We start from the raw sequence: 14444 nt of genomic DNA, 5'->3' as shown, positions 1-14444 counted from the left end.
AAAGAAAGAGCACAGGACAGGTATAATGCACAAGCACCTGCCTGCCCTGCACCATTGAGCCGCGCCTAGCAGCACACAAACAAAACAAACAAACAAACAAACAAACAAACACACAAACACACTAACACACACACACACACACACACACACACACACACACACACACACACACACACACACACATCTAAATATTAACAGTAAATGCAGTCATTTTAAATCACAGACATGGTCGTGGCAGGTAGTTAATTTTAAAACAGTTTGCAAATGCAAAAGCATTGACTGAAATGTAAAGATGCATGCTAACTGATTAGCCGAGGCAGCATTATTACGATGTATAGGCTAGCGTTACACCTACAGCATATACGTACATAACATAAGCCACTGCAACAGATGTGCCCACCATCCCAAACATCATGTAACGTGTGTATTTCAGTAGGACAGATAACAAAATGTAATCTTTTTGGATGTTGTTAATATGAATCAGAACTCACCTTGAATTCTTTAAACAAATCTGGATGCCGGTCTCGTAGACGAAGTCCTTTTAGGCAAGTCCCCCCACTCGGTGGCCATCTTGCAACGCACTTTGGGCAGTTATCGGGCAGCTATTTTCCTATTCCAGCGAATGGGGAGGCATACAAAGAGGGGCATATGGTATGTGTAGGCTAGACAGCAGCCATATTGGCATTACGAACTAACGCCATGCATCTCTGTGGATGATTCTTTGAGTGTTGTGTCTCCTCGTTAGAAAGGCTCTCGTAGATATTTTTGTTATACCATGTGTAGCTCTACTTCTTCGTGACCTCCTACTTCTAATTGTAAGCATCGACTTACATGGCATGACTTACTTATGGAGGTGTACACTGGTATGGGATTAGTTTTGTGACTTTAATTCCAAGCAAAACTTCTCAAGTATCAAACAAAAAACACTAACTCAAGCAAAAAAATTGTCACCTCAAAGGTAAAACTTAAAACTTGCAAATAAAACATTTGTGTAGTTGTAAACTACTGGTCTTTTATTTGTTTGATATTATGTCCTTTTGTTTACAGTTCCCTCTGCTTCTTGCTCAATGATCAGTCTTTTGCTCTCTCCATCACGTTTGCAGTCATGCTCCCAGCTTTCTCCTTTCCCAGCTTTCTCCTGAGTTTTTGCTTGCGATTCTGACACAAAATCATCTCGCGTGGCCGGGTCTTACAGGGGTGCGTCCCCATTGGCTAATGAGAGTTAAGGGGAAAGTTTGAGTGACAGCTCTCTAACGTTAGAGACTCAGAGTCTGGTCTGGAGGACACACAAGCCACTCCACAGGGGATTCCTACAAGATTAATAAAGTGTAAGTATTATTAATATATATATTATCTGTGATCTACGTTGCAAGCATGGTTACTAGACATTTGACTGCTTCAAAAAAATGGCCATCGTCGGTGTTTTTTTATTTAAGAATCGAAAGGTATCGCAAGTATCGGTTCTCGTGACACCCCTAGTGTGGCCTTTAAGCCTGTATGGTCAGCAGGCCCGGATTGGCTAATGGGGAGCACCGGGAGAATCCCCAGTCGGCTGGTCTGTTGTTGTGGTCGCGAGGGCCACCGGTGTTCAGTCATGGTACTGGGTTGAAATCATAGCTGAAATATATTATGGATGCTGTCCCTAGGCTTATTGCACTCGCAGCCCACTCTTTTATTTACAGTATTTTTTTTTTCTTGCAGCCCACCGTTCTCTACATTCATGCAGTCCACTCAGCGGGCAGTCTGGTTCTTATGACGTAAAATGTTTAGACTCCTGCGCGGCGGTGCCTTGCTAAAGAAACAAAGAAACCGTAACCTCGTAACGTTACACTTCAGTCAGTGGTGCTTGATGGATGCGATCCACAAGCAAAAAGAAGCTAAATAGAGAGGCGCAAAAAATGTGCGGAAAAGGCAACACTTACAAAAGGAAAGCGCTAGAAAGTGACGCGGCCAGATGATCAAAACTGAGCAACTTTGTCATTAAAACCAGCTGTTTGCGAGTGAAACGCCCAAATGAAGACGATGAGACGCGTAAGCTAAGCTAGTAAGGAGCAGTGCAGGATGCTAGCGGTCGTGCAAAATATAATACAACGTTGCCTGCGAACCGAATCAAACTTTTTCTTATAGCTCCTCAGCAGCAGACACTAGTCCAGTTTGCTGCTAACAATGACCATGAAGAGCCACTAACGTTACCAAGCACCAGACATGAGCCAGACCTCCAGAGTGGGTAGGTAGGATTGCTCTTTGAGTGAATATTATAAGAACTAGAATTAACATTAACATCTATGGTGATAGAGTATTCATGTGTTTCCACTTTTGTGTGCGTAATGTAATTTCAATAACACGAAACGTGTAATGTGTGTGCGTGTGTAATGGTTTATGGGACCTGTGTGCTTTCTCTCTTTCTTTTGGACTCTAACTGAGCCACCATGCTGCACCAAAACAATTACCACCAACACTGTTGGGTGGCAATAACAAAGTATTTAATAATCAGGGTTAGAGTAGCTGGTGGCTCGAAAGCAAAGGCACAAAGCAACGTGACAACTTTGATGATCTGGTAGGGAATGAGTGACAATGGGTCGGTTATATATAGAGAGCCGAAGTCATGCCCTTCTACTTCCGGTTCATGGGACCTAAATTCGTAAAAAATATGAACGAGAGTCAATGGAGAGATAATACATATTTTTTGATCCCGTTTGAATTGAGCCATGGATTACAAATATGATGTTCGTCAATTTAAAACATTATTTTTCAACCGAAGAAAGTCTCAGTTTATTGTTGAAGTATAAGACTGAAAATACGTAATTAGAAAGACTACACACTTCAATGTCTCATGGATGACGTCTGGCTGAAGCTACGATGTCTGTGTGTATCGTACCGGGGATGTAACGTTACTCTAATGAGCAGAGGATCTCGCTCGTTCTTTTGCTTATCTACTGAAAACACTTGACTGGACAAAACCCAGCAGGTAAGATAACGTTACATGTGTTGTTTAACAGAGCTAAGCTAGCTAGCTAGCGAGCAAGCCGAGCATCAAGCTAGGTAAGGTAGATTGTGTGAGACGAGAGATGTAGTCCACTGAGCGGTTTCACGCAAAACTAAGAGGTCATATGACAAACCTATGGCTAACTGAGACTTTCTTCGGTTGAAAAATTATCTTTTAAATTGACGAACATCATATTTGTAACCCATGGCTCAATTCAAACGGGATCAAAAAATAATTAGCTTCTCCCCGTTCACTACCGTTCATATTTTTTCCGAGTTAAGGTCCCATGAGGTCCACCTGGAAGGGGCGTGACTTTGGCTCTCTATTGCAAGGCTGACGAGGGAAAATGAAAACAGGTGAGCAGGTGGATGAGGGATTCAGGTGACTAGGGCAGGTGGAGTGGGAGTTTGTTGCACAGCGTGGCAGAAAGGCACAAGATTAGATTCAACTTTATTGCCATTGTACAGAGTACAAGTACAAAGACAACGAAATGCAGTTTGCGTCCAACCAGAAGTGCAAAAAAGCAGAAAAGTGCAAGTACAAGTGCAAATGTAAGTAAGTATCAACTGGCAAGGTTTTTTACTGTGAGACATTCACATGCTGAAGCGTTTTTACAATTGAGAGCGGCGTAACACAGTACTCAACATTTCACTGCCAATACGTCTACTTGAGCAAAATTTGAATGGAGCATTCATTGTGGTATAATCAGGGCTCGAGTTCCCAGGCATCGGGGAATGCTGCTGCAGGATCCATGTTCAGAAGCCAACACTCCTCTGGCTCTCTCTGTCATCACTTATTTATTGTGTCAATATACGATCAAGCAGTGCACACGTTCTTTATGTCTGCTGGACGACTGGCCTCATAAAAATAGGGAATTGATTGAGAGTTGCAGTAAAGAAGCAGCAGCAGGAAGTACAGCCTTGGTAACTAGGTAGCATTTAACAAATAGTAAATCACTATTTTACACTGGAGTACTGTTGGGAAACAGTGACAGAAACAATCCCTGTTTTCCTACAATATTATGTCCATTTGCAGTTATAGTGAATTATGCTTAACGGTAAATGTTCAGTGCCAAAGCAGGACATAGTGAGACGTTCATGTAGAGAAATGAAAATTAAGGTTGAGATTTTTGTTATTTAACAGTGACGTGATTTAACAATGGCCATAGTCCGACCTTCAGCGGTTTTAACTGTCTAACCTTAGCCCTGCTTTAGGTGGCACACATAGCAGTTTCCTACAAAAAATTTGGCGACACATAATAGTTGCATAGTAATGTCACAATATTCATTTTAAATCGAAAATGACACAAATAAAGTTGAAGTTGAAATGAACAATGAGCTTTCGATTATCAAAATGAGCTTTTGATTATCAAAATCAAATGCAGAACATACAAAAGCAGAAAAAATAAGAACAGTCAGGGCCAGATGTACGTACATTTGCAAATGTAGCTTTATCAGTGCCATGGCCAACCCGCAGAAAGCGCACGCTGTGATACTTAAGCTTACATCCCTCTCCTGAGAGTGGCTGTACAGGGGGTCAGCCCTATGTTCCTACAGCCCTATGTTCCCACATTTCTAAGATTTTTTTTTTCACTGAAAATTAGGCCCTATGTTCCCACAGCCCTATGTTCCCACATTTCTAGGACATATATTTCATATATTAGGTCTTGTGTTCCTACATTTCCCTTCAATGTAAGCCCTATCCTCCCACAATACTTTTTAGGGTTACGGTTAGGAGTTAGGGGGATAAAATCCGATACAAATTTATGGGAACATAGGGCCTAATTTCGGAAAATAATCTTAGAAATGTGGCAACTGCGGGAACATAGGGCCTAATTTTCAGTGAAAAAAAATAATTCTTAGAAATGTGGGAACATAGGGCTGTGGGAACATTGGCATGCTACCCTGTACAGTATTTCACCATTTGTTTTTCTGCCAATCATTATCAAACAGAAAGCAATGAATGAAGATGAGACTGTTTTCAGTTGTTTTGATGGCGAGAGCATTACGGAGAAGAAAACATTTTCTAATTACATTTTGCAAATTTAAATTCAATCTATTTGAAGCCTTTTGAGCCTTTGCTCAATATGTTTAAAAGGTTTTTAAAACATGCATCTTAATCAAGCTTCAGACATTCCTTCAACCCCGTCAACCAGGTAAGTGGACACAGCAAAGTCTGTTTTATGTCATCGTACTAAGCTTAACTTGTTCAAAGCTATTATAGCTAGTGTGGTTGGAGCCTTCTTGGTAATGCAAATGGTATTTTGAGTTTTATCCACATTAATGAACAAAAATGGCCTCAGGTTCTCTCTGGCTTAGATAGCCTGCTTATTATGGAAAGGCCACATATTTTTTTTAAATTAAAAACAACTATTAGTGACACTGCTGGCAACAATTAGACTTACATATATATTTCCTCTTGGCTCAATAAAGAAGTCAGGTATCTGCGTTATCTCAGTTTCACAGGAGGTCATGATGGGCGAATGAAACTGTGTGCAGCAAAAATGCGGGTAGGTCTCACACTAGAAAACATGCAGAGCTTTCGGTAACTTTGAGTATCAGCTGGCACAGTGTTAAATTTGTATCCAGCTGAGAACTGATTGCATTAGTCAACGCAGTGTTCATGTCAAGAGGTAAAGGGTTGAGTAAGCCTTTAACATCGTTAATGGTCAGCCCTTCATGCTTCAGAAATAACAGCTTCAAACTCTTTGAAGCTAAACTTATCACAATTGTGATTGGTTTAAAGAAATGCCAATAAACCAGAGCACGTTTTTCTCCCATCCCGGAATGCTGTTTGGACAGGCCAGACCCTCCTCCGTAGCGCTGTAGAGGAAGGTCTGGCAATGCGACTGTGGATGTCCGAATCAAAAACAGACATTTTATTTGTTACATGAAATTGTATGAGGTACAATTCCAGTGAAATGTTATCACATCAGCTCCTTAAACCTGCATGCTTTTTAAGCCTTACTGTAAGTAATCTGCTGTTTGTGACATACATACTGTATTTTGATTGTTCATACAGTAAGACGCTCCTATCCACAACAACCATCTATTTTTCATTGTTTTGCGAAGGGACCTGTTACATCTCAGGGCACTGTAAATTGCTAATAGGGCTTTTGATTTTAAAAAAGACCACAGGGTCTGAAATCGGTCCCAGAAGAACTGGCAAAAACATCATGCTGCCAATGTTTCCTAAATCCCAACAACATAAAGTAGCTTAAAGATAAATCCTCTGAGGTTATTAACCTACAAGGCAAACTATCTGAATGCATAAAAAAAAAAACACACAAAAGAAAAATTTACTTGAGCTGTTTTATATAAACATGGTATCTAAGAAGCACACAAAATCTGAACACTCCCTCTCTGTGGACTTATTAACTTTTTTTTATCACATAACATAGGGAATCCAAACAATATACCTTCCTATACAAAAAGGTATTGGAGTTTGATGATAAATGTTTTTATCCACAGGGATTCCATTTTTTAATTTAGCCAGTAATATATGACGGGCTATCATATGAAGGCAGATGCTGTGTTGTTGTCGTCATACGCTGACATCCACAACCTCCATCTATCTTTTATTGCCTCATTTGCATATCAAGGCCGCTGTTTAACACCTTTCTGTGTATAAGACAACACAGAAAATGAGAGAGTGGTGTGTTAGGGACCTTGAAATAATAATCAATGACAAACTAAGTAGGAGAAGGAAATTGTTCAAAAGAGACTTAATATGCTGTTTTGTGTACTTATGTCAACTTGGCTAAATGGATATTTGACATGGAGAGACTATTAAGTGCAATATTTACGGCACATTAGCCGTGCACCTTTGCATGCAATGAAGGAGGCTGTTCTTTCTTGGTCTTTGCAGCTCCTGACTCTTCTAAGATGTGCTGCTAATGAGGATGGGGATGCCTAATGAGGTAAAGACATTTTCTGTGTGCTAGTGTTTAGCACAAGCTAATACTATTACAGTTACAAAGACAATAAAAAAACCTACAGACCTCCAAAAACAAATCAACGTCAAATCTGTAAGGGAGCAAGTTGGAGGAATAGTTTAACATTCTGGGAGATGTGCTTATTCACTATCGTGGCAAGAGTTAGCCATGAAGATTGACACCGCGTTCATATGTGTGCGCTAACTGTGGAGCTAGAGCTGGGAGACAGCTAGCTTAGCCTAGCTTAACTTAGCTAACTGTAAGCCGGGGGAAACAGCCATAGACATTACAATTAATGGACACAGCGACGCCGTAGACTTCGACGGAGACCAGTGAAGTCAATTCGAAGCACTTTTCCGGTGATGGCTGAGCGTACTGAGCATCCTCAAACTGAGCTTGCCGACGTAGATGTGACGTGAGCAACCTGTCTGAAAGTTGTAAGTCTTCTGGCAGCTGTGCCAAGAGAAATCTAAATGTTACTTCATATGAATTCACTTGCCACATACAAAAGTATTTCCAATTCATCAAAACGTTGCTGAAATATATTTGTTCCGATGCTTTCATGGACTCTCTATGGGCTTCTCCCTTGACTGTATGCCTCCATGTCCCCCGCGATGGCCTGCGAGCTTCTCCCAAGGGGGTAAGCTTCGCTTCAGAACTCGAACCTCCGATGGCGCCATTTTGTTGTTACAAAGGTATCACCTCCTGTTAGCATTCCACTGACCGCCATTTTTTTTTTTACGTCACTTGACTGCGAATAACTTTACATCTGAAGCGTTTAAAGATTCTATTTGTCCATTGTTTAGTTCTAAAGAAACACGACAACGTATAAAAAGGCTCCATTACCTTGTACCTCACGTTATGGAAATAATTAGCCTGTGCTTATGTTATCTCCTTACATATACATACGCTCTCCGTATCTGCAATATTGGGAATGATTGAGATTTCTCTTGGCACAGCTACCAGAAGACTTCCAACTTTCAGACACGTTGCTCACGCGCATTTTACGTTGTCTTCTCAGTTGAGGCTGTGCGCAGTAAAGCAAGAGATCACCGGAAAAAGTGCTTCTAATAGCCTTCACTGGTCTCCGTCCAGAGCAACGGGATCTGTTGGTCCATTATATATATATATATATCGTTTTGCGAGATCTCGCGAGATTAAAACGTGACGAGATTTCTCGTCGAGGTGAAAAGTTGTCGTCGTGAGGCGCGATGTGATGTCAGGGTGATGGAGCGTGAAATTACTATTGAAGATCCCCTGCCACTTTTAAATCATTTGTGTGGCAACATTTTGGTTTTCCCGCGGAAATAATAAACGGCCGAAAGAGCGACAGACAAGACGAACACAATATGTAAACATTTTAAGAAAAAAACGTATACCGCGGCTAACACGAGCACTATGCAAAACCACACTAACAGCAGCACCACAGCTCTCTACTAACTACTGCACCCCGGACGCGAAAACATTAAAAGGGCAAACAACTCTAAAAGCCTTTGTACCTCTGCCACCGGTAAGTGCAAGAGCCACGGCAATAACGAGGGACATAGGCGTTTTCATTGCAGCTGATATGAGGCCATTTTCTGTGGTGGAAAATGTCATGTTATACAAAACATTTTGCAGTGTTTGCACGTCCTTTACTGCATATAATTCATTAAAATAGTAAAAAAAAAGTTAAATAACATTCATCATTAATAGTTGATTTCAAAATGCACCTAAATTGTTTTGCATTTTGTGATTTTTCAGTTGAATAAAAAACTATTTTCCATTCATATATTTCATCATTGAGGATTTCTTTACATTTTTAAAAAAAATCTTGTCTCGTCTCATTCTCGTGGAACCCAATCTTGTGATGTGTCTCGTCTCGCGGAGTAAGCGTCTGCGTACACCCCTAATTGTCGTGTTTCTTTAGAAATAAACAGTGGACAAATAGAGTCTTTAAACGTTTCAGATGTAAAGTTATTCGCTGTCAAAGTGAAGCAAAAATGAATGGGAGTCAATGGAATGCTAGCGGCAGGTGATGGCTTGTTAGCCTTAGAAACTCCCAATAAGACGTACGCTTTCCGGATGCTCGCTTACCCCCTTGGAAACAGCCAGCACGACAAATTGTGAAACGTCACTGCTTGTTAAAAACAGTTCTTTTTTTACATTTCTTTTTGTGTAGGTTTTAACAACTGAGATGTAACATGTTCATGTTTTTAAACTATGGACAGCCTGGGTAGCTGTTTCTCCCTTACAATATTTATGCTAAACTGAGTTACTGTCTCCTGGCTCTAGCTCTTTATTTAACTGACAACTACGAGAGTGGTATCGATCTTTTCATTTAACTTAACTTAACTCCAAAATGTCCTGTTCCTTTAAGACAGTGAGAGAGAGGTTAGTAATACAACCAATGAATAAAAACACCTTAATAGCTCGGAGGCTTCAGCAGATGCACTACTGTATGTATGCCCTCATATTGTTGTAAGTATAAAAAATTTTAAGCATCTGTCCCCAACAGAGCTCTCTAACGAACCGCTTTGTGACCGCTGGCCGAGTGCTGAGGCAGGAACCGGATTTCTGGATCCAAAGTGCAAGACTAAATCAAAATAATAAATAATAATAAATAAATAAAAAAAATCACTGGAAATAATAAATAAATGATACATGTTCAGGTGTATCATTTATTTAAACAGAAAATCTAGTCTTACGTGTGAATGACGAGCAAGACGCTAAAGGAGACTGGAAATCCAAATAAAGATAAGATAAATCTAAAGCGACTAGAAGAGTCCAAACAATCCAACACGTGAACAACAAGCAACAAGGGAACAAGCAAAAACACTCAACATTAGACCATGACATGACAAGGACTGAACAGAACAGAGGACATTAAATACAGGGGCAGACGAGCAGGGAGGGAGCGAACAGGTGAAACGTATTGGGGACAAATCCGACTCAAACAGGAAACAAAGCTAAACCAAGACACATGAAACCAAACACTACATAATACAGGAAGTAAACCAAGCGAAAACCAAGGGGGTAAGCAAGCGTCCACAAACCGTAGCTCCTATGGAGCCATTATATTGCTACCAAGCCATCACCCGCCATTAGCATCCCACTGACTCCCATTCATTTTTGCGTCACTTTGACAGCGAATAACTTTACATCTGAAGCGTTTAAAGACTCTATTTGTCCGTTGTTTATTTCTAAAGAAACACGACAATGTATAAAAGGCTCCATTACCTTCTATCTCACGTTATGGCTCCGTAGCAGACGTTTTTGTAAAAATAGGCTAACGATTGTGTCATAACCATTTTTTTATTTTATTTTATTTATTAGACAGTAACAGAAATAAATGCATAACAAGATGCCATCACAGTAACATTGTACATTTATCAGAACTGTCGAGGATAACACAAGAAAGTTACAAACTTATTTCCATTGTGGTCCTCGTTGTAGAGGAATTACCGTAGCTACAGGAGAAGCTCGCAAGCAGTTTCGACTTACATTAGCTGTTAAGTTTAATTACTAATGTTAACTAGCATGTTAGTTAGCAATAATTAGCCTGTGCCCATGTTATCTCCTTACATATACATACGCTCTCCGTCTCTGCAAGATTGGGAATGATTGAGATTTCTCTCGGCACAGCTACCAGAAGACTTCACACTTTCAGACACGTTGCTCACCTCACATCTACGTCGGTAAGCTCAGTTTGCAGCTGCGCAGTAACGCTCAGCCAGCACCGGAAAAGTGCTTCTAATATACTTCACTGGTCTCCGTCCAGAGACACGGGATCTATTGGTCCATTTCTTTAACTGGCTATGGCGAAAACATACAAGATGAGCACAGGAAACAGAACCAATAACAAGGAAACAGGAAGTAATCAAAACACAGGGCAAGAGTGAACAGAAACCCACAACCCTAACACACTCATTCTCACAAAAAAATAGAGAAGGTGTTTCAAACAAAACCTGCACAAGGCCTTCCTGAAGCAATTTGTCATAGTCTGATGCTTTTATCACTGGAATGTTCACTTAATGCTAATGATTTTAAAATGCCTTGCTTCATTTCACAAAAGAGACCTTGCTATGTTGTTTTCTACAGGTTTTGGAATAGGAGACCATTCATCAATCCAGTCATTAACGATGTATAGCTCAAGAGGACCCTTGGTTACTGATTGTTAACCAGTAGCCAGGCAAAGTTGAGTTTGAGTTGATAAATAACCCTGGTGTCTACTCCAAATGAATTAGCAGAGAGGGACCACATGTCTACATTACGCTCTGTGGAAGGTAAGAGGGAACAAAAATAAATGAATCAGCTTCTTATTGCAGACTCCTAATCAAAACATGTCGCAGATCACAAGCTGGACCAAGGGAACCCTCTCAGTGCAGATCAAGGTCCATGTTTTCCTCTCTTTTTGCCTCTTTCATTGGGAGCATGTAGTACAGCTTGACATGAATAAACATGCCATTGAGAAGGACATCCATGCTGTGTCAAGGTTGGTAACACGGTTGGGGATTATATTTACAGAAAATACTTGGCACATACTGAGACTGATTAGAGTTAGAGGTGATTCCATTTTTATTTTATTTTGCACATAGGGGTGGTAAAAAAGGGCAATTGAGCTAAGAGCTAATTTAAGCATAAAAATGCCAACATGCTAATGTTTAGCAGATAATGTTTACCATGTTCACCAGCTAAGTTAAGCATATTAGTAAGTAACCAAGTCAGTAAAATGTATTTATAAAGCGCTTTTCACAGACATAATTCACAAAGCGCATTACAGGGGCATAACACATAAAACACAATACGTAATGAGAACACCATACACTATAAAATAACACAATAATACTGAAAGTCACAGTGCAGACCAGGTGCATACAGGTCAACCAAACCATGTCTTTATTTGATAGCAGACCTTAAGGGTGGAGGCAGGGCATTTCATAGTTTAGATGCTACTGACTAAAAAAACCTCGATCACGCCAGGTCTTAAGCAGGGTGCATGAGACGGACAGGACATTTTACATATTTGACCTAAGAGAGCGGGCTGACAAATATGGGTGAAGTAGCTCAGCCAAATATGCAGGAGCCTAACCATGCAATGCTCTGTACGCAACAGAGAGCCAGTGAAGACACTTAAGTACAGGTGTAATGTGAGACTGTACAGTATATTTGACCTGTAGAGAAGCCTTGCGGCAGCATTCTGCATTGACTGAAGACAATCCAGAGCAGACATACTAAGTGAGGAAAAGTGTGTTACAGTAGTGGTCACTGCCAGATCAAAAGAAGGCATGTGTAAGAAGCTCAAGTTTGGCAGTTGAAACTACCGATCTCAGTTTACTTATATTTCTTAAGATCTGGACAGCTGCTTAACTTTGGTGCCGAAGAACAATGATTGATCAAATATAAACGCTAAATTATGCAGGTTGGAGCAGACAGCAGAGGAAAGATGCCCAATACATTGCATGATCGTGTGGGCAACCTCCTGCTATAAGTGGCAATAATTGTATAGATATCTGGATAGTGGCATTGGACCGACCGACATGAATATCTAGAGCCTCACTGCTAGCATGGCTAAAATGCATAAATGCCAGAGTTTTGTAGATAGATAGACAGATAGATATATAGATAGATAGAAAACGGTTACCGTTCCCTCCGGTGTCCTATTTGATTCTTCCTCGCCTCTCGCAGCTTGTTAAATTTACATTTTACACATTAAGCTGACACTTTTACCCAGAGAGACATAGAATAAGTGGAGACGGTTTGATAAGTCAACATCAGTGAATCTCTGTGAGACTCCATTAGGTCATTCATATACTGTACATGGCAGAAAAAGACTTGAGTCAAAATGTATTCCTCTCTGACCGGTGTTGTGAAATGGAAATAAGATATCTTCTGGCTAAAGTAGCTGTTTTTTCACATACTGTTAGAATGGGACAGTTAAATATATATAGATAGATAGATACTGTAGATAGATAGATGGATGGATAGAGTAGATAGGGATGTCTGAGAGGTTGGAGGCAATCATTTTTGAGGCGCTATGTGTGATGCATATGAGTTTGTTCCTGTGGGAGAGAGTTATCATGGGAAAGAAAGAGGGGGAACAACAGAGGAAGATGGGTTAAATTATACTTCTGTAGAGCAGCAACAGAAGGTGGCGGTCAAGCTGCTAGATGTACTGTAGCTAGCATGTCCCAGCAATCTGCCAGGGAAATCAATTTGAACTGACCTATCTGAAAATACAAAGTTACTGAAAAAACTTTTGTTATCTAGCTGTCAAATTGTTTCCCAATGTCCATTTTATTGGATAGTTGTGGATGGCTATGAGAGATGCTTTGCCATCCCAACAACAGTGAGTACGGTTTGAGTGTTCAAGCCCTTGAACTTTTGTGTATGTGAGATAGTATTGGTTATAGGGCGTGGGAGGGGGGGGGTCATTGGCTGCTGTTAAGGATCAGGGTGACACGGCCAGCAGATTGAGGCAGGTGATGCTACCCAATCAGAGTGATGAGTGGGGGAAAATAACAGTTGATGGATGAAGGAGAGAATAAAAAGACCCTTTAGGCCTGGTTGAATATATTGCTGCTGTAATGACCACCCATATCTGTCAATGGCCCAATCAACGTTTGTCACAGGTTCAGGGCGTTACTTAACCTTGCAAAGCCTAAGTGGAATGAGAGTGAAAATGATAATTGAGTGGTCATTACAGATGAGGGTCTTGTGTTAATAGGTGCTAAATGATCATCTAGGAGGGAATAAATGAGTCTGAATGGCTGAGTGGGAGATGGCGAATGGAGGATATTAGTGCCATTATTATTGGATAGTACGGTTGCTATTGGCATTTCCAGAATTAAAGTTCTCGGAAGCTGTGAGGAGGAAGTCCTCCACACTGGCAAAGCTATAAAGCAGCCACTTCTAATTAGGTAGTGGAAATTAAAATGCTCATCCAATGGATGATTTTGTTTTGAAGGCCACAAAAGGCGGAGGAAAAGTCTCCCTGCCTTTCCTCCCAGAACTTTTTTTTTTCTGCCGATTGAAACCTCATAAAGTGTGTTCTCAACTTTGCAGCCTCTTTGTAACCATTAGAGATCCTGCTTGTCCTTCCTTTAAGTACTCACCTTGTCCTGCTTTGTTTTCTCGTTGTCTTCTCTCAGAGAATATTTCTCTTAGCTCATCAAATTTGCTTTGGATACCCTGCCACTCCACGGTCACTGTAGATTACTAGATGCAGAGGTGCATTTTACTTTGTTTAAACCAACAAAGTCTAGTAGCTCACACTGAGTTTCCATATAGATTTCAGGTGAAAAACAAGGTTTGAATGGTTGTACTTTGTGCAGCCCAAATGCTTTGGAAAGGCACTAATATCAGCTTTCAGCTCTTCCATGTATTCATTTTCTCTAACTCCCGTGCCATTTAAAAATCCATCTCATCGTAGCAGCTTGTTCAAAATTCTGCCAAAAAAGGCTCAGTCGTCAATTACTCTTATCATATCTGCCCAATTTTCACAGATGAAAAAAAGGGCCTTTTAGAAGCAGTGTTGAGGTTTTA

General features: G+C 40.5%; 1 protein-coding gene across 1 annotated transcript in view; it reads right to left on the bottom strand.

Moving 5' to 3' along the window:
* Positions 1 to 500: 500 nt before the first annotated feature.
* cdh13 (cadherin 13, H-cadherin (heart)) overlaps positions 501 to 14444 on the bottom strand; it is a 460326-nt gene continuing 446382 nt past the window's right edge. Inside the window, exon 15 of the mRNA XM_039809523.1 lies at positions 501 to 610. Coding sequence (XP_039665457.1) covers positions 609 to 610 — 2 coding nt within the window. The 3' untranslated portion in view covers positions 501 to 608. The remainder of the gene's footprint in view (positions 611 to 14444) is intronic.

Source organism: Perca fluviatilis, chromosome 8, assembly GCF_010015445.1.
Source record: "Perca fluviatilis chromosome 8, GENO_Pfluv_1.0, whole genome shotgun sequence".
Taxonomy (NCBI): domain Eukaryota; kingdom Metazoa; phylum Chordata; class Actinopteri; order Perciformes; family Percidae; genus Perca; species Perca fluviatilis.
This window is presented reverse-complemented; position numbering and strand designations above follow the sequence as displayed.